The sequence below is a fragment of the Liolophura sinensis genome, chromosome 6 (assembly GCF_032854445.1).
Source record: "Liolophura sinensis isolate JHLJ2023 chromosome 6, CUHK_Ljap_v2, whole genome shotgun sequence".
In the NCBI taxonomy this organism is placed as follows: domain Eukaryota; kingdom Metazoa; phylum Mollusca; class Polyplacophora; order Chitonida; family Chitonidae; genus Liolophura; species Liolophura sinensis.
In genome coordinates, this window is record NC_088300.1 from 49,130,927 (window position 1) to 49,152,800 (window position 21,874).

Below are 21,874 nucleotides of genomic sequence, written 5' to 3' on the forward strand. Positions count from 1 at the left end.
GATCTGAGCGCCGATCTGCCCGTCTATTTCATGCGTGTAAAGACGACTTATGAAATAGACTTTCCTTTCTTCATTTCACTTTTCGAACTCGAGGCGTCAATACGACAAATCGTTCCGCGTGAACGCGACTTCAGTGGTACCATGCAGTAAAATTGGTTGAGAATTTGGTGTCGAGCGCTTAACCCGGTAACTTTAATCGTGAAGACAATAATACCAACCCTACTTTGGTAAATATAGTACATGCATATATATGTGTACAGGGTTCTCGACACCACACAGTGGTGTGCAGGCTACATTTACCATTTCTAGCAAAATGTTTTCCATTACCTATTTCGTGTCTTAATTTACACAGAATTATAACGCTATTCATCAGGATATATTCTGTACCGAGAGGTTAGAGCATGCATGGCAATATGTACACACACCTAATGACTCCTCGTCGTCATAGGACTGAAAAATTGTCAAGTAAGACGTAAAACCTCAAGTGTAGCAAACACACACAGCCCTTTACCGTCGAAGATTGAGCCTACATTTGTACCTGTTGTTCACCTGAATAGTACTGGATACTACACTGTCTTTGGAAACAGTACAGTTCCCCGCTAATCTTTTTTGTCTTGCCAAAACTTAAGTAATAAAACCATATAGCACAAGTTCACATTGGTTTTCCCAGTTTGGATGCAAAGAGCAAAACTGACAAACAACCCCTTCAGATGGCGCATTAATTCTTTGATATGACTTAAACGGAATACAATGCAGACTTTTTGACATGTACAAACAGATACAATTCAAAACAGTATGCGATGTGCAGTATAAATGCTGATGGTCGTGGGTCTCCCCCGGGCTCCGATCAGTTTCATCTCACCGTAATGCTGGCTGCCGTCATATAAGATGTTTTGATGATTGTCATCGCACGTCATTAAACAGCCTAATGGTATTCCTTGCTCATTCGCATTTATTCAATCCTATTTTAAACAAGTATCAAAACAAATAGGAGTGCCCCTTACTTTTTGGAATATAGTGACAGTATGAAAGCTGTCCTTTACAGTTTTTCGGTCAGACATAGCAAAGCAATAGAAGCTGTTCACGGAACTTTAATTTCTCTCTGTTTCAAGCTGTGCAAGAAAAGCATCTCTCTCCTCCATTGTCTCCCATGTCTGGTTAGATAGCGGGGAAGTGCATTGGCCACAGAATATCAATGGGTTGTAGCTAAGAGAAGTTAGTGTTAGCATGGACCTTTGTCCTAGTACATAGATAGTCTTAAAGTAAGTTGTTTGCTGTCCTGAGTTTGTTACGGGACACTGAAATTTTTTTGGTTCAGCAAGTGTAAATTGTGACGACAAGGGACAAAGCAACTTTTGAATTTGCTTAAAACCCTAAAACCCACAAACTTCAAATTGGAGTATATTTGACTTGACATAACATATAACAGTTGTTCATGCACAGTTTGCTATTTTGTCGTACGTGGTGTCTTCGGCATGATACTTCAGTGACGGCTGCACTTAAGCGGCATGGATTCACCCTGTCACAAGAAGACACAATATATTATGTACACACACCTAATGACTCGTCTTCGGTTTCCACCCACCATAATGCTGACCACCATCGTATAAGTCAAATATTCTTGAGTACTGCCTAAAACACCAATCACATAAATGAAATAAATAATGACTCGTCTTTATACGACTGAAGAATTGTCAAGCACGACGTTAAGCCCAAAGCATACATATTACACGACAGCCACTATGACGTGACACGAGATCAGGTTTTGAGTGGGACCTTGCCTATTAAAGCATGTTGTATGTAGCACGACAGTGACAAATTTTTTTCTAGGCAACAGTATGTAAAAAAAACCTTTAGAGAGCCACAGAAATGTTGACAATCTTAAATCAATGTTTTTCAGCTTAGGTCGAATCTATACCTGACAAGGTTGCTAAAGCTATCTGCTGTATTTAATTAGGACTGTATTAAATTACCTCCGAATGGATTTTAAAAAATACATAATGTTTATCAGGGGTTTCCCAACAAGTTTACAAAATATGTCTTAAAGCTATAGGTCTTCAACTTGCTTATGCCACTTTCACTCCGAAACTTGCCATTAGCCATTTTCTGGTAGCCACAACGTATTCCTAAAAATGCACCTTTTGAAAAGGGAGAGTGACCTCAGTAGAGGTAATTCGGTGTGAATCTATTTCAGAGCAAAAGTACCTCAATGGGGAATCATGTACTACCTCAAATCGACTCTGAGAGATACAGGTATGCAGTGAGTCTGGGGCTATTATAACTCATACCTTCTGATTTGAAAAGTTCGACCGACTATTCCTGCATGTACCAAACCTATTCTACGACACAAAGAAGACAGTTCAAGAGAAAAAAATGAGCACCTTATTTCAAAAATAGAAAGTTTGCCAGAGCAGTAGACCAACCTACAAGTAACGTTGTCAACATTTTAATTTAGAGGCGAGGCATGTCATGTAACGCACTTGCTCATGACTTATCGCTGGCGGCATCCTTTGACCATGACGGCCAAGTTCTATCCCTGTATGTAATAATTCCAGATAGGTATTCATGTTTTATCTGACAAACAAGCACATGACACAGACGAATAAATTGACTTTTGAAGGCCCTTCACTTAACTCAGAGAAATATTATTTACATTAGAATAGAACAGAATAGAGTATGTCAGTTTTCTTCAGAGGAGGTGAGTACATGCATCAAGTTATATACACAAATCATCACCTCAGTGGCTGCACTGCCATTGTGATGGTCAGGGTTTGAAATGAGACAGGAAACCAGTACTGACATACTGACATATAAACGACATATACTCTTATTCTTAAAACTTTTCGCAATATTCGCAGGATGTTTATTCAAGATAAAGTGTTAAAAAGCCGCACCCAGATATTGTTCACGTATACAATGGAAGCAGAGTTTATGTTTGAAGCAAACAAAACAGAGCCTGGTGCAAAACTAGCGCCCTTTTTGAGGTCTGAGTGATAAGGCAACAAAAAGAATTTTATTTATTTATTTACTGGTGCTTAACATCAATGTGAAGAAGGATTTCCCATACATGTACATGGCCGCAGTCAGTTTTATAAGTGTGTGAAAAGTGAAGGAGCAAAGAGTAAACCAGCAACATTCCCCAGTTATTCGTAAGAAAAAAAAATCAAAAGCTTAAATCTGATAAACTGATACAGCATGTTTTGTTTCACCGAGCTGCTTTTTCATGCCCTGTTCTGTGGGTCTTCAGGTCTAATTGTCTTCTTAACAACATAGTCTGCGTTTATTAAAACAATATCCCTGCTGTAACCAGAGAAGGGTTTTCTAACAACTTAGTGAAAATCAAAAATGTTTTATCATGCTCTATCGAATGATTTACAATATTGGTATTTCATATATTTCAAACACATACACTCCAGTTTTTAAACCTTTTCCTGCATAAAATGAATGAATAAATGAATGATTGATTGCGGTTTAACGTCACATGTGGCAGTGTTTGCCCATATCATGCTGAAGCATAAACATTAAAGCAATGACGTGGTTCATTTCAGGTCGTAAAGGTATAAACAGAGGTTGTAAATGGTGTAATTTACTCAAGCCATGTAAAGCACTAAACAGAAATGAATGGCAATATGCCAAAAGGTTGAAAACTAGCAATCTGTAAGTATTGCAAAAGCGAAACATATGTTAGCAGTTTGAGCTCTCAGAATAACCCTTATTGTTTTAATTTTTAGGACAGATATTAGTAGTGCTGAAAGCACCTTTCTCTCTCAATGTTTTAGAAAAGTAAAAATATAAATCTACTCAACAAAAACGTAAACGCGCAAAACAATTTTATATTGTTTTCTCTCAGTATTAAATAACTCAACAACTAGGGTAAGTGTTCGTTATCAATTGTGGCTTCAGTTTCCACCTGGTGATTTTCACATTTTAAGGCAATAAGCCAGGAGCTATCGCGGCTAAGGGTGGTCACACTCGGTGCTGTGTGCTGTGTTACTGTGATTACTGACCACTCTGTTTTCCCGCTGCCATACAAAGTTCCTGGATTATCCTGTATCCTGGACAAACCTTGTGAAAAGAAAGAAACTATTCATTTCTGCTACAATTACCAAAAAAGGCTAAAAAGACCAACTAGTGCTATGGCTATGCCAGACTTTATACAAACAAAAAAGGGCCTTAATTTTGTCGCAAATACAAGAAATCGTCAAAATGTAGAACATAATCTGTAACTTGTCATGGTATGTCCACATACCAAGTTTGAATTCAATTTAACAAATGCAACGTTTTGGAAGAAAGTCATAAAAACTGCAAAAGTCCAAAACAAGACAAACAAGTGAAAACAATTTCGTCGAAAATGTACGAAACGACCAGAAACTCACATTTGATCAAAACTTGTCATGTTGAAGCTATGTACAAAGTTTCAATTCAATACGATGAATCATTTTGAAAACAAGTCCTAGAAACTTTATCCATAATGGACTGACCGACAAGGTGTACATCTATAGCCCCCTCTGGTACTGGTATGGGACAGCAGCAATTCTGTATTTCACTTACACTTCAACATTTTTCAGGTGACACATCTTGTTTTATTTTGATTGGTTCATTCTCGTTATGTGGCCACTTAAGAGTTTTTGTAAAGTTTGATAAATTTCTTATCAGAAAAGCTTAAGTGTAAGTATCAAAAGTATCAGTCCAATGTCTTTATGTGCTTCTGGCAGTGAATTTTAATTTGTTAAGCTTTGGGTGAAATACAGTGATCAGGTCACTTGATATCTCAGGCCTCAGTTAGTTAGCGCGCTAGCGCAGCGTAATGACCCAGGAGCCTCTCACCAATGCGGTCACTGTGAGTTCAAGTCCAGCTCATGCTGGCTTCCTCTCCCGCCCTAAGTGGGAAGGTCTTCCAGCAACCTGCGGATCGTCGTGGGTTTCCCCCAGGCTCTGCCCGGTTGCATCCCACCATAGTGCTGGCCACCGTCGTATATGTGAAATATTCTTGAGTACGGCATAAAACACCAATCAAATAAAACAAATGATATCTCAGGGTTCCAAAATATATATATTCAGTATATGGTGTGTACGTTCTTTACATCTAACATTTCCAACTCACTTTCAAACCAGAAAGACACTGACAGGCTAACTGACTGTTATCTTACTGGAGATTTAGGAGACATGCATGGACCTTATCAGAAAACCAAGCACAAGTACAAAGTACATGTAGAGCCCAACCAATTAAATATGGACTTGAAATCAAACACTATAAATATAGTAAAGTGTCCCTGCTGGGTGACCCAGTTTTGTTTGCTATCTCAGATTCCCTGCCGGACATATCTGGTTATCTAGGAAGCCACCCCAGTTTAAGGGGGGTTCATCCAGAGACAATGTCATTCATCATTGTGTTACCCTAATTTCTCAACCTTTTCGAGTATAAAAGAAAAATTTCAGCGCAATCTATGTACATTTTAATTTGATTTTGATGAGAAAACTACACTGATTGAATTGACCAATTTCACGGCTTCGTAAAAAGTATAATTTTATCACTGTACTTAAAATAATACATTCAGAATATACTTGAATAAACCCCTTGCAAACCTGCGAAAAGCTTGAAAAAGTGCTGCGCAGGTCTCCATTGACTCCATTGCAATATAACTATGCATAGCCACCATAAATGTAGCAAGGCAATGTCATGTTGTATTAGGACCCACCCTTTTGATTTGAAAATCCAACATTGTTTAAGTGATGTCGCATAGGACTACGTTCATATTAACTTGTACTTTAACATAGTAGTTACTAGCCTGCATGGGAAGTGGTATTTAAACAGTTATTTAAGATTTGAAGTAAAATTAAATGAGATAGTGTTCTTTCAAGGCGATTAATTAACTTGTAGTTATTAAAGTAGAGGTAGTAGGTTTTTCATATTTTGCATGCTGTTAGAGTATAAGTAGAGGATTAAACAGTTAAATGTTTTTACATGTACCTTTAGATTGTCTTTAAATGCAGTATTTCTAATGTTTTGGAAGCACAAATCTTTATGAAGTCATGTACTGAGGAGCGACCAACAGCTGGGTAATTAAATTTCTTTCTTTGAGGTCCTAGCTGGGGCTATAAAAGTCCAGCCCTAATGTGAACAGAGCAACGAGGCCACAACCTAGCCTGGCAGGCTACATCGGATTACAGTCATGGCGTAGAACACGTTTCACTGAGCCACCCGAACAACATTTTTCAAGACCAAGCCATGTGAGAATAAATATGGTCAGTTAATAGGAAAATTTGTAAATTTTAATCTGGCTAATGAAAAAGAAAGGGATTTTAAAGAAATTAAGAATAAGAAAAACAAAAAAAGAAATTTCACCAAAACTCTAATAAAAATTTTAGAACCCTTTTGCCCTTTTGACGGTCGGTCAAGTTACATCCAATGAACTGCAGTGAATGACACACCCTAAATGACCATACGTTTCCTCCATGACGGTGCATGACACAAGGTGTTTCAAAGTTTGCTTGGAACATGGGATGCTATTCTGCTTGACAAGTTTCTGTAAGTTTCAGCACCAAAAATAGTATTATGTGATACTGATTTGCCTCTAAAATGCCCTTATGTGGGCGAACTTTTAGATCATTTAGGGTATACTATGAACAATTTGGGACATTCAAATAAATGAACAACAGCAACAAATGATGTGATTCTATACTAGTTAAAGTCTCACAGTTGTACGTGGGTTCAATAGTAATTAATGAAGTCGAGGCATCATGTGGATCGAAAGCTTGTGAAACCTTTTACATTTACATAGTGATGCCTCGACGTCATTATTATTACTAATGTGATTCCTGTCGGACGCTACAAATAATGAGAAAGAGATTACAAATTATTTCTTGCAACTACATTTCGTTGTACCCCACAAAAACATTGCAACAAATCTTACCACGTTAACTAAGTTTCAGATGTGTACTGATTTGTTCATCAATATTTATTTTGTAAAATCTACATCTGTTGGTGAGAGGCATGCTGAAGGCCAGCTTTAGGATAAAACAATGAAACTAAGTGAGCGAGGAGTTAAAGGATAAGAAGAAAGAAAACAATCAAGAAAGACATTCTGAAAGAGTTACTGCAATTTCATGTTTCTTTAGCAGTTAGGTAGGCCATTAATTTGTCCTTGAACGTTATTGGCAAAATATACGGAAAATTAGTATGAAACTTATAGCTACATTAATCCTCCAACTCATCCTGTAAAACTAAAGCACCTGCCTATTTTTCGATTGCTTTATCTGAGTTGAAACAAGACCTACTGTTTGACCTGAAATTTGGTCCATGACCAAGTGCCTCATTTTGCACAATTCTGAGAGTTCTATTGATTTCAGAAAGGTGTGCGGAGGGTTGTTTGGATGGTAGGTCCTACTGCAAAAATATAAGTTTTACCACGTAACGATGGACTTATTCGGGCGAAATTTTAGGTCGAATACTGAACTGAAGACGTGACAAGTCATGCAACTTTTATTTAGCATGAATGTGCTGATTTGCTAGTTTTACTTACACCATTGCTGAACTCTCTTCTGGTCCCTGGTTGTATGGATGTCACACGTTTGGACATGTTCCTGTTACTTACACAATCGCTTTCTCTCACTGAACTTTGATGAACAGGCCTTTGCCCTTATTTCAACACTGACTGCAATAAATGTCTCTATTTATGTAATGACACGCTGATAAAAGATTACTGTAGTTGACCTAAAATTTCGAACACCGAGTTACTCATTTTGTCTGAATATTGATCATAGAAGGGTGTTTTTGGTAATATAATTTCTAGCACCTAATATTTTGCCACTTTTACTTTGGCTCTGACTTGAAATGAATTTTTTTCAAGTGAATTTTTAGTATTAAATATTAATTTTACATTTTCTCTTTCATTTACTTTTTATGCTCCCATACAATTTTATACTAAATCATATCAACCCAATGATAACACATTAAATGTGACATTAGCCAACAGGGTTTGCATCATGTGCAGGTCACTAACACATACAAATCTGTGCGAACTTACGTGGTGAGACCTTATTGCACTAAATGTTTATGAACTGTACTGGCAATACTGGGCAGCTCTGGTGCATTATCACGAGTATTAAAGGTTCAGCTCTGGCGCATTGCTACGAGTATTAAAGGTTCAGCTCTGATGCATTGCCACGAGTATTAAAGGCTCCTCTCTGGTGCATTGTCACGAGTATATTAAAGGTTCAGCTCTGGCGCATTGCTACGAGTATCAAAGGCTCAGCTCTGGTGCATTGTCACGAGTATTAAAGGTTCAGCTCTAGTGCATTGCAACGAGGATTAAAGGTTCAGCACTGATGCATTGCCACGAGGATTAAAGGTTCAGCTCTGGTGCACCCTCACGAGTATTAAAGGTTCAGCTCTCGTGCATTGTCACGAGGATATTAAAGGTTCAGCTCTGGCGCATTGCTACGAGTATTAAAGGCTCAGCTCTGGTGCATTGTCACGAGTATTAAAGGTTCAGCTCTGGTGCATTGTCACGAGTATTAAAGGTTCAGCTCTAGTGCATTGCCACGAGTATTAAAGGTTCAGCTCTGGTGCATTGTCACGAGTATTAAAGGCTAAATGAAACATTTGGATTTTAATTATTAATATTTATTTGATTGGAGTTTTAAGCCATACTCAAAAATATTTCACTTATAATACCAGCGACCAGCATTATGTTGGGAGGAAACCGGGCAGAGCCCGGGTGAAAACCCCACGACGATCCGCAGGTTGCTGGCAGACCTTCCCATGTACGACAGTTATTGATATGCAGATTAGGATGTGTCCCAACACAGGGTGTGCCTATCCGCTTCTCATCTTTATACTTTGGACGTATAAGTGGCTACAGTTTTTCTAAGGTCCCAGAGGTTAGTCCAAATAGGAAGTAGCATGCAGTCATGACAAAGACAGTGGAAGCTGTCAGAGGAAGTAGATATAGAGCCTGAATGGAGGGTTGTTAAGCAGGCCCTACATTCCCAATAAGTTCATGGATGATGTCAAAATTTTTTCCACTTTTGGAAGAAAGCATGCATAAAATAAAGGGATCATTAAAAGGTAGTCGATTATTAAAAAGTCATTTTTTTCTTCTGTTCTTTTTTTCTTGTTCTTGTTTGGGGGAGGGGGGCGGTAACTTTTTTCATTACCCTTAAAACCATGATCTTTGTTTTAGAATACCTCTTCATGAATTCTTTCAATCTGTGTGAGGATTTTTCTGGTCCGCACCCTGCAGCAGTAAATATACAGTACGTAGTGCCATTTCGTGAAAGTTTTACTGTGTAATCCGGACAAGGTCTATTTATTTCTTCATTTATTTGATTCGGGTTTTACACCGTATCTAGGGATATTTCACTTATAAGGCAGTATCCAGCATTATGGTGAGAGGGAAACCAGAAAGAGCATTGGGGAAATCAATGACCACCCGCAGGTAGATGCAAGGCCCCATGTACGACTGGAGATAAAGTCAGATTGAGCTTTACTTGAACTCACAGTCGGCGCCCATGTGCTTGATTTAGGCATAAAAGCTAAACCAGCTATATAGTTTAGGCGATCATTAAAAAGTTGTTTGGTAACTAGGTAACCGGATCAACCCACTTAAATTTTCTAAGGGGTTCTTCTTTATCACTTTTCATTCCATAACTTGAACATTTTTTAAACACAAGCCATGCTCCGGCCAATATCAGGGTCAGCATTGCAGGCTTGCTCTCGAAAATGGATTTTCTTCTTACAGCATTGGAAATGTGGAGGAACTGAGTATTCAAATACAGACGACACGTACTGGCACGTAAATCATAACCTAAGCCGAAAATCTAAACTGGACGTTCCTATCGTTATACGGTAGGGACCTCCAGCTTAGCTTTGGGCCTAATCATAACCTTTGCCACAACTCTGGGTGGAGTCTTTAAGGAACCTTTCAATCACAGCAGAGGCCCGATCTGACCACTAGTGCTTTGAGAACTTTTTTTGAACCTTTGTGATGGTGAATGGATCAAAGCATTGTGAAAACCACCGAAATACAATGACTTTATGATGGGTTCACTGAGACAGTAGTAACCAAAGACCGAAGCATATGTACGTGTTTTACCTGGGCATGTAACTGCGTAGCTTTATGAGCCTGCAGGCGATGTCTGAAGTCTGAACTCAGAAAATACAATCTAATCTCACTTGGGAGATAAAAAAGTCCAGATCAACTGACCCTATCTTTAAAAAATGCAGTCAAGTGAAGCATACAAGTTTTTAAATGACAAGACTTTACAACTCGCACACAGAATGTCAGATTTTTTTGAATGCCGTGTGTAACAAGTTTTTATGACTGTACATCCTCAGTGTACTTAATATAAGCAATATTTCAAAGCTAGTTAAAAGGCACATTTGATTTTAGTGGTGACGTCTTTCTTTACGAGGCTTACTCGTATAACTTTTTGCCAAGGGTCCTGTCAAGATTTATGTTATAAATGACAACCTTGCTATAAATTTGCACCCGGCACCGTGTCAGGGGTCTGCTTCCAACTGCCATTTTCGACTTAAGTCTGAACTGTTAACCTTCTTGATAAAGACTTATGATTTATTTACTTATTTATTTTATGTGTTTTATATCGTACTCAAGAATATTTCACTCATACGACGCCTGCGAGCATTATGGTGGAAGCAAACCAGACAGAGACCGGGTGAAAACCACGACCAGTCTGCAAAATGCTGAAGGACCTTCCCACAGAACAGCCGGAGAGGAAGCCAGCATGAGCTGGATTTGAACTCACAGCGACCGCACTGATGAGATCACCTCGGCCCCTCAAAAACTTTTCAAGATGGATGTTGTAACTTGACCAAACGTGTCTTACCACAGTACAAAATTAGCGATCAAAAATTAATTAATATGAAACATGTATATTATTGCCCACGTACGGCCGGAGAGGAAACCAGCTTAAGCGGGACAAACTCACTCGGGATCGTATTGGTGAGAGGTGTCTGTCATTGCGCCGCGCTGGCACGCTGACCTTCAAGTACGACAGCTTCATTGTTCTGTAGTACTTTGAACTTTAGACATTGACAAAAAATCAGCAGTTCATTTCGCCCATTTAGCTCCATGGCGGTCATTCGTGACATATTGGTCCTTGTGAGGAACCCGGATACTTAAATCTATGAACTTAGTCAATTTTACCCGTAGCGCTCGCAAAGGTAGAAGTAATCGGACGTACAGTTTGTCTGGGATAAACCACTGACGTTAACTGAGTTAATCAGGAACTTTCCCACAAGACGTATGTCTACATGCAGTGCACTTGCACTTTAAATTAGTGAAAATCAACGACACAAAATTTCCATGAATAATCAGGTATCCAGAAATTACCTGTCCATATACATCCCTGATTCTCTGATACTCAGAAATAAAAAAAAAACATAATACAGAACTTATTCCACACTCAAATGCACTTGGTTGGTATCACACACAAATTTCTGCTTTAATAAAAGACAAAGTTTAGACCCATAAATTCATTAGAGGGAACTATGGTGAAACATCTGAGATTTGAACGGGATTAATTTATTTTCACCTTACTATGAAAATATAAATTATCAACATTTGTGTGATAATCTTGCTTGAAAAAAAAGTAGACACATAGCCACTAAACCGTATTGGTGAATACTGAAAGAATTTTTCAACAAATTTAAAGGAGAAGAAAATGATGCAAATATCAAATGAAAGAGTGTTGAAATTACTTGCAAATGTGGATTTAACATTATTTTCGACATTTGTTTTCCAAAAAAAGGGGTACTCCAAAATATTTTTGTTATTGTGGGTATTTGGGGCACCAATTCTTAGTATGCCTATTTATCACCTTTGCATAATAATGTTCAAAAGATTATTTGATGTATGTCTAAATAAATTTATTTTCAATGTATATTTGCCTTATATCGATTCAATCTGAACTATGATAATATTTATAAACATATTAAAATATAAGTTGATTAAAACTTAGGTTGAACTTAGTTTAACATCAAGGTCGAAAAGACAAAATACTAGCACAAATGTATTTATTAAACATGTGTTACATATTCATTTAGAACATCATTATGCAAAAACAATATATACCAGAAATTATAACAAATGTCCACCATACAAAAATTATTTCCAAATAGCTTTTTCTCATTAAGGAAAAACAAGTCCATATTTACAATTATCTTTTCGCACTCTGTCATTATATAATTTTTATGTTTTCTCCACCTGTAAAAACAACACAGTCCTTAAACAACGTAATAAGATAACCTAACATGGTAATGAGAATTGTTTAAACCACATGAAAAACTTTTAAGACAATGGTTCAAGTATAAACACACATAATTAAAACTGAAATTTTGGAGAACAGGTTTGGGTGTATCGATCAGTTTTTATCAACTGAACAAATGTCTTTGAGCTGCCAGAATTTGTCATGAGCTTCAACCTTTTTTGAATACAGTCTATAGTCCTTGTTTTTCACATTACTATAATTTACCTTTTACTATGTTTTTATAGGTACACATTACAATACATGTATATCTTAATGTGACACTACAGCAAAATAAATCATAAAAAAGTTACTGGCGTGATTTTGTCTTGCAGGAGCTTTCAAACCGAAGGACAGACATATGAAGTGTTAAAGAGAAGCTAATATCAAATGATATGAAAGGGAGGTACACAGACCACTGCGATTATTACAGCAGACAACTGGCATTGTGTTTAGGTTTCCCAAACCATGACTGTCAGGTACAACACTACATAACATACCAATATACATGTATAAAATGTTGAAATACAATTTTTCCTCATTTCCTCATACAAAATCCCGCTGCATATCTACACAGAATGAAATGTATATCACCTATACTTACCAACACCTGTGTACACATGAGACAATTTGCATGATTTTTACATCAGTTCCCAGAACAAACACATAACATAATAATAATAATAATATATGTGTACATTCACATACATGTATGTACACAGACAAGGTATTTAATGTTAGCTATATGTTGTCCTTCATACATATTGACCAATAGCTGGATTTGGAGCTACCTGCATGTACAAAGAAACGTTGCACATGACTCAAAACTCCTTGGCATGGTTGTAAATTCATCACTGAGAACATCACAATACAACACTTAATACTATGAGATTGCAAATTCACATCTTCATCTTGCTTATTTCTTCAGCTAGGGATCTCATTAAAAAGTCCTTCCATTGACTTTTTAATGCTTTGAGATTCAGTCATATTATCACTAGATATGTTATATTTTATCTCAAAGACAACAAAACAAGTCACCTTCTTAATAGCTGACAGAAACATACATTCATAAAAGTGAAAAAAAAAAAAATTCTTGATTGTAACTCAAGAAAATTTGCACTTCACATACACTGTACCATATTTACAAATTAAAATGGAAAATATACAAAACAAACATGAAGATTTTATAACATAAATATATGTTTTATGAAACAAATATATTACACACATTGCCTTTCAACAAAATATAAGAAAAATAAAAAGGTATGCCAATTATTTACTACCTGGAAATACCGAGGTTTGAATTATATTCATGAATTGCACTTCAAAAAACATGAAACCCCATAAATAAACTGTTTTAAGAAGTAAAATGTAATTTTTGTGATGGCATGAAAGCATTTAACTTTTATCACCAATAAAACAACATATTAAGATATGGGAAAACAAAAATTCATTTCACTGCAAAAAAATACCTCAGCAGTTGTTTTGGGTAATTATCACATAACTTAGAATACTGTTCTTTTCCTTTTCAAAAATATTATATATACCAATATATATATATATATATACACACACACAAATTTTCAGCTTGCATACTATTTTTAGACTCAATGAGTGGCATTGCTTAATTTAATTTTCTTTATACATGATTAAAGGTTAAGAAACCAACCTCATGCATATTTGTATACGTTATCAGAGTTACGTTATTTACATCTTGTGGTCAACATTTACAATTCATTTTTTCACAAGAGAATTAAGTCATGCATACACAACATTTAATAAATACTGATATTTGTGATGTCTTGTTAAAAAACATTTCTGAAAAAAAATAAAATTTCTTCCTCAGTTCTAAATTCCAGTCTCTTGTGTCCTTTAGCATTAATCCACCCAAAATGTGCGACTTCACTGCTGGAAAAGAGAAAATAGTAAAAAACTAACATTATTATAAAGCTGTTACGACACTCTCTTGGAAGGTTAAATGATATACTACTGGAAAAAAGTAAGTTTCAGCACCTCAAGTAATATTTTATGATGTTTATTTTCTCAAAAAAAAAAAATGCATTTGGGGAGGGGGGAGGTTTCTCACGTGTAGTGTAATTGAAACATACATGTAACTTTCCATAATTCATGTCCTGACAAACTAAATATACCAACACAGCTTGTGAAGGCCAAACATTCAAAGGGGGAAAAATACTGAGGCAAACAAAACATTTGTGAACGGTACACATGGGCTTTATTCGGGGCAATATCCTGTGGTTAGTGGATTGATAAATCTGTTTTTCTTTAGTAATTAACACCTTTCAGTTGTACATGTAAGTTGTTTGTCAGCTATGCGTCTTCAAAGTGTTAACGCTAGCGCAGTGTAATGACCCAGAAGCCTCTCACCAATGTGGTCGCTGTGAGTTCAAGTCCAGCTCATGTTGGCTTCCTCTCCGGACGTAAGTGGTAAGGTTTGCCAGGAACCTGCGGATGGTCGTGGGTTTCCCCCGGGCTCTGCTCAGTTTTCTCCCACCATAATGCTGGCCGCCAACATATAAGTGAAATATTCTTGAGTACAGCGTAAAACATCAATCAAAATAAATAAATAAATGAAATCAAAGTGTTAAGTATACATCATGAGCCATTCTTAACAGCAAATCAAGCAGTAATCAAAATCAGCATCAGCACAAACACCATCCAGATGAATATTTCAACTATAAAAGAGTGAATGTAGCACAGATAGAAACTTTCTGATGCCTCAGCATGAAATCAAGTCCAATTTGTTAGAGAGGGCCAAAGTTTTCCACCAATTGTCAACTACATGTAATACAAACGAAACTCAAGATTTGGGACCTTGAGATACACAGCAGACTGAATAACCATCAGGCTTGGCACTGATAATAGGAATACACAAGATCCTCCTATTTCAAATGACTGAATTGAAACAATTCTTCAGTGTTTACATGAAACACCAAGATATCACGAAAAGCGCATAGCTTGTTTTCAGAAAGGCTCTGCTATGTTGGTAGACACAAGCAGTGGACAAATTTTGGAATTCTAAGTGAAGCAGTTCTGTAGTATATAGTGGTCACAAGAATAAGGTTACAGACAGATTCAGAGACAGACAGACAACATACGCCTTCTGTGTGTTATAAGATATCATTGTTGGTGATTGATTTAAGTCAAAGTAAAATAAAAAAAACCAATTACAGAAATAACACATTAATAGACTTTTTGTTAAAAAAAAAGTAAACATAAGTCCAAGGTGAAACACTCATGAAAAAGGTTTATGAATGAAATGAAAAACTTCTTCTGATGCAAGCCCTGAAAACTACCCCAAAAAACCATAACACTGCAAAAAATAACATCAAATTCATTTCAAAACTCTAGTGTAATACCTTACTGGGTGTCATACAATATTGTCTTCCTCTTCGTCTCTGAACCAAATAAAAACTGAAGGCTTTAGCAATTTCAATACTTTACCATAAATATAAAATGTCCAAGCATATATGTATACAGCTTGAAAACAATTACAGATAAAAATATTTTTAAATGCTGAACGTTTTCAACACAAGCTGTTGAACAGGCCATATTTTTAACAATACTACCAATGTCATAATGTTTACAACATCCAAGATATGTACTGTTCATGGGAAATATCACAGCATGTAACAGTTTATTTGGAATGAGAGAAGTACAAGGATATAAACACCAAATCATGAAAGAAGGTAAAAATTATTTTAATAAGGACAGTGTAAAACAACAATCAAATATATAAATAAATGTTTTAACAAACAACTGGTTAGTGTTAGCCATGCCTGTAAGTCAAGAGCTTGTAACTTGCTAGGAAGAAAAGTGGATAATGAATAAACAAAGTCCAATCCTTACCACGGTTACTCTTCCAGGAAGGAGAGTTTTTAATCTTAGATCTTATATACTTCATAGCGCAATATTTGACTTTCGTAGTTGATGAATTGAATTCTTTGATTGCTGTTTAATGCCATTCTCATTACCCTAATTCCTCAACCTTTTCACATATGAAAGGGCACCTTTCTGTGCATTTCATGCATATTTATGATTTGACTTTGGAAACAAAACTACATTGACTGGACTTGCCAATTTCAGGGCTTCACAAAAAGTATAATTTTATCAGTCTACACAGAATAATGCCTTCAGCATATGCTTGAATAAAAACCTTGCAAACATGCAAAAAAGGTTGAAGAATTACAGTAATACTTTTATTTCCATAAGAAAAATGGATATTTACAAAATATGAAATACATCTCCAATCAGAAGACTTTCTCACATGGAAATCTCCCTTCACAAGACTTCCAATAGAACACCTCCCAATATGAATACTTCCCCATATGAACATCTCCCTTCACAAGACTCTCCCACAAGGACATCTCCCAACAGAAGACTTCCCCATATGGACATCTCCCTTCACAAGACTCTCCCACAAGGACATCTCCCAACAGAAGACTTCCCCATATGGACAAATCCCTACAGAAAACTCCCCCATATGGACAAATCCCTAATGGACTGTTATGTTTTCTGATCACAGAAATCTCAGACTTCATTAATGTTTTCTAGAACTATATTTAGTGAGATGTGTGGGTCTGTTTCACATATATTCATGTGAAATATATGGATTACGTGTCACTTCTGTATGTTCTATCTGTAAAGGTATTGTGATTGTTATAGCTGCACGACGTTCGGTGCATGTGTGTAAAGTATACAAACGCTGGCTGCGCTGTTTGTTGTCAGTTCTCTAAATACCACCCGCTCTTGAGTCAAACAATGATGTATACATCCACAATTAGTTTATGGTAAGAGCTGTATTGTTTTTTTTTTTGGTAAATGTGGGCAATGGATTGTTACTACGTGTATCGGAAACATGGTGTGATTTGTTTTAGTGGCGAGGTAAGATTGGCTGCACCAGGAACATTCCAAAATTCCTGTCATAGAAGACGAGATAGATACAAGCTGGGGAGTCCCAGAGAGAAGTGGTGGACTACGAGGCATGGCTTAGAACAAGAAAGTGAATGTGTTCATGTAGGAGAAAGAAGTACACTTTAATATGTAATTGAAAGCGTCTATTCTGCCTGGCTGACCATCTACCCCCAGCGGAGGCTTGCATGTAGATTTCATGTAGACAATTCTTGGTGCGGACCAACAGCCAGCCATCAATGAGGAGATATCGGTGTCTGTTCATCCTTCCCTACTTCGCGGGCGACAGGGATAAACCCCGGCTAATCATGCTGGGTCAAACCTGTGCATTGTAGATGTAACAACCCGTTCTCCATAATACGCCGTTGGCGCCATAATACCAGCAAGACTAGCGTACAAGCCCACTGCCGTCATCTAAGACAAAAAGTTTACAGCATGTCATATACGTTGTTTTCACAATCAACAACCTAAAATCGTTCAAAATAGGATATGCAGTTTGAGACCAGTTATATCAAATTTATTAAACTTGTGATGTAATTTTCATTTGTTCCTTACCAAACGCTCAGAACAAATGAAATAAATTTTGATATAACAGGTCACTCACTGTATATCCTCTATGTAAAATATAATTTACACGAGAACTTAACTTACACGTCAACAGACTGGACCACACCCGAATCACCAGGAGGGCTCTTTTCAGCACATTGCTTTGACTCATAATCCCTATAAAACCACAGAAAAGGAAGACAAAGAACAAAGGAGCGTGGCACAATCACCCAGGCCTTTCACTAATGTGGTCACTGTAAGTTCAAGTCCAGCTCATGCTGGCTTCCTGTCCGGCTTTAGATGTGAAGGTTTGCCAGCAACCTGTGGATGGCCTCGTGTTTCTCCCGTCTCTGCCTGGTTTCCTCCCACTATAATGCTGGCAAAATTAAACACCTACAAACTTAGCATGCTACTTTGTAGAGTTCCAAAGAGTTGTCTCCTGAGAGTGAACTGGTCTGTAACTGATGTACCTCACCATTATTCTTAGATCTAATCCATTCTATTTTCCATATCAAAAATGATAACTGGTCATACTGTGACCTTTGATTTATTTATTTATTTTATTTTATTTTATTTGAATGGTATTTTAGGCCATACTCAAGAATATTTCACTTAAGCGATGGCGGACATTATGGCAGGAAGAAACTGGATCGAGCCTGAGGGAAACCCATGACCATTTGCAGGCCAACATTATGTTGGGAGGAAACTGGACCAAGCCCGAAGAAAACTCATGACCATTCGTAGGCCAGAATTATGGTGGGAGGAAACTGGGCCCTTTGATACAACATCATGTCTACCACCACACAGAAAGTCCAAATAGAACTGAAATCAATCCCTTTGACACATCGTAGACACTGTTTTGTAGCATTCTCCAAGTTCAATTATGGTTAGTAAGACCAGCAAATAAGTTTTGAGGTGAACTCTTTGCGCTAAAAGCGTAAATTTGAATTTCGTTCAGTATGATTTCCGAAATGACTTCTCTTCACCATACTCCACACACCCTGCAAGTCATCCCATGACGTCAGTTGTCACAGACATATGATCTAAATTTAGGTCACAAGTTTGTAGCCAAATGTTTCAATAAATGAGGAGTTATGAATGTAGATATCTTTGAAGAAAATTCTATCAAATTTATTAAACTGATGATGTAATTTTCATTTGTTCCTTGCCAAACGCTTGGAACAGAATGAAAATTACACCACTTGTTTAATAAAATTGATATAATGGGTCACTCATTGTGCATCCTCAATGCAAAATATAATTTACACACAAACTGCAGACATTACAGAAACCCACGTCTCTGAATGGCCTTAACTTACATATCCTCAGACTGGACCATACCCGAATCATCAGGAGGGCTCTCTTCAGCACTTTGCTTTGACTCATAATCCCTATAAAACCATAGAAAGGAAAAAAAAGGACTTTCCTGACAGTTTCAAATAAAATCAGATAAAACAATGAAACATGCATGATAGATTTTTGTGCCACTGCAGTGTACGAGATGTCCAAAAGTTAAGCTGCTGCTATTTATTACTAACTTTAGATTTAACTACAATATTCACTGAGTGGCATGGCCCTCAGGCCCATGCTCATACAACTTTTAGAATACATATTCTTTATTTATAACTTTTCTCACAAATCATGCCACCTTATAACATATTTTCACATGATTATGTACATTACCGATAATTCCAAATGATAGAATACAGCATAATTATAGTAGCATAACAAGGTGGGCGAGGTGGTTAGCATGGCAGCGCAGAGTAATGACTCAGAAGTCTCTCACTAATGCAGTTGCTACGAGTCCAGTTCATGCTGGCTCCCAAATTAATAAATAACTAAACCCAAACTAAAATGTACACAGGGATTTTCATAGTACTGCATGCCTAGGACTTTATAATGGACGAAAACTATACCCAGATCAGAATTATCAGCAGTTCTTATAGACTTAATTGATTTTGTTAGCAAAGTTAATCTTGTATGGCACACGTTAGCCCCTGAACGTTTAATTTACACCAAGGTCCACTTTGGTGATCAAGGGAGATAGCCTTTCCTTACCTGCCATCCTGTTGGTGCATACATTGGAAATGCTGGGAAAGTTTCACGGCAAACACAATGCTTGTGGAGAAGAACAATATACACCAGCCCAGGGAAAACCAAATTGCATTCTGAAATAGGATGAACGCAGTCTCTTTCTTAAATTATACATATACTTCACAATTTCACACAATTTTTTTCTCTAGAGTTTCATCCAAACTGATTATATTTAGAATACATCATTGATCTATGAAGTTTCTAGTATATTTTACTTTTTTGTACATCTAGTAAATAGTGAAGACATGTCTATCAGATACTGAATTGTTCTCAATAGGTGAGTCATCAAACTTTTCAACTACTTATCATTTATTTATTAATTGAATTGATGTTTTATGCCATACTCAAGACTATTCCATTCATATAATGATGGCTGGCCTCACTCAAAACGCAATGAGAACAAATCCTGTCAACTTGGGCAGCTACAAGGGTTTGGTTTATAGAGAACCAAATCACCATAGCAATCGGTTACAGTAGTAACCATACCTATGCATATATGATGGTCGAAGCAGGACTGACATTTTATGGGATACTATTTGCATCAGTTTAGCTTAAAATTACTTTTACTCGCATTTTCTTTACTTGTATGCCTATATTTATACTATCATTTCTGAAATAAATCAATCACTTTTTAGCTGAGACTAGCAGCAGTAGAAGTTGCTCTGTCTGTCTGTCTGTCTGTCAATCCATCCGTTAGTCTCTACAATTTTTACAGAGGCCATTCACTTAATCAGGGGCCTGAGTGTAGTACATGGACTTCTTCAGGAATGTTGCAGCGATTGTGCTTGTTTCTGTATGATCAATATTTCTATGTTATAGCCTGAACCCATTAACTTTTCTGTCACTATAGACTTTCATAATAGTTTGTGACTGATAACAGTGTTTCCTGAATAAGCCTCTCATTTACAGGGTTAGGATTTATTTATTTATTTGTTTTCATGTTTTACTCTGTACTCAAGAATGTTTCCTTTTTACAGCGGTGGCTAGCATTATGGTAGAGGGAAACGTTAGGAAACCCACAGCCATCTGCGGGTCGCAACAGAGTTAGCAACAATAGTCAATAAAACAAGCTGATGTGGTGAAATATAAGTTCAACTGTAGAATGAATTCTAAATTTTTATTCCAAACATACTTCTTCAATAAATTCTCATCCACAAATGTTAAAATGTGCAGCAGCAAAATTAACAATTCCATCCAGAGTGAAGGTGTTCAAGAAAAGTTTGTATCATACACAAACTATGTAAGATAATACATGTACCAGTCAGCTGCCAAAGTTAATTGTATAACATTATCAGTACAAGAACTGCTGCAGTATTGCAGGCTGTTCTGATATGAAAGGCACATCATCCTTGCAATAACAGCTTAAAAGCTTACTCCTAATAATATCAAACAATGAAAAAGCATAATTAAACGCTAAAGTATTCTGTTTTTTCTTCACACATTAAAAAACAGACTGTCCCATCTAATGAATGGATAAGACATTTTAATAAAACAGGTTACCATATATGCACTTTTGTTTCATTTGAAGCTTCTGAAATGTTGCCTCAACTAAAATAAGTTTATACACAAAAAAATGTCCAATTATGATAAGTAGATATATAAAATGACAACAAACATAAAAGATCACACTTACAAAGGCATCCAGGGTGTATTTGCAGACTCCAATAGTAAACATGTCTGCAAACAGCTTGTAAAGTATGTCACATTTTCCCAAGTCATTTTTTACCTGCAAATAACCACAGAATGTCATGAATTCAATACTTTAGTAGTTGACTTAAGTCACACAATCACCTAACAATCATCTAACAACCAAGGTGAGGCTGCAGATGTAGCAGGGCGCATATTTGAGCAGGTCTGTACTTTCGCAGGAAGCACAGGGTAAATGTCTGCGGTGCGAGATGGCAGAAATCTGACACTACTCCAAGAGAAGTATGCATGAGGATGTGTGGCTGTCCTGGAGGTAAACAAAGGAAGAGCTATGTAGGGCTAGGACAATTCTAACGGCTCGTCTATATAACCTTCCAAGGCAAATCTG

At 36.8% G+C, this 21,874-nt stretch overlaps 1 protein-coding gene across 4 annotated transcripts in view; it reads right to left on the minus strand.

Moving 5' to 3' along the window:
* Nucleotides 1-13,866: 13,866 nt before the first annotated feature.
* Nucleotides 13,867-21,874, minus strand: part of LOC135468028 (prominin-1-A-like) — an 81,896-nt gene continuing 73,888 nt past the window's right edge. For all 4 annotated transcript variants that reach the window (XM_064746035.1, XM_064746032.1, XM_064746033.1 and 1 more), the window contains 6 exons: nucleotides 21,473-21,565; nucleotides 19,804-19,913; nucleotides 19,065-19,136; nucleotides 17,851-17,922; nucleotides 15,648-15,686; nucleotides 13,867-14,178 (listed from right to left, as the gene is read on the minus strand). In XM_064746035.1, the coding sequence (XP_064602105.1) occupies nucleotides 15,659-15,686; nucleotides 17,851-17,922; nucleotides 19,065-19,136; nucleotides 19,804-19,913; nucleotides 21,473-21,565 (375 nt within the window). In that variant the 3' untranslated portion in view covers nucleotides 13,867-14,178; nucleotides 15,648-15,658. The remainder of the gene's footprint in view (nucleotides 14,179-15,647; nucleotides 15,687-17,850; nucleotides 17,923-19,064; nucleotides 19,137-19,803; nucleotides 19,914-21,472; nucleotides 21,566-21,874) is intronic.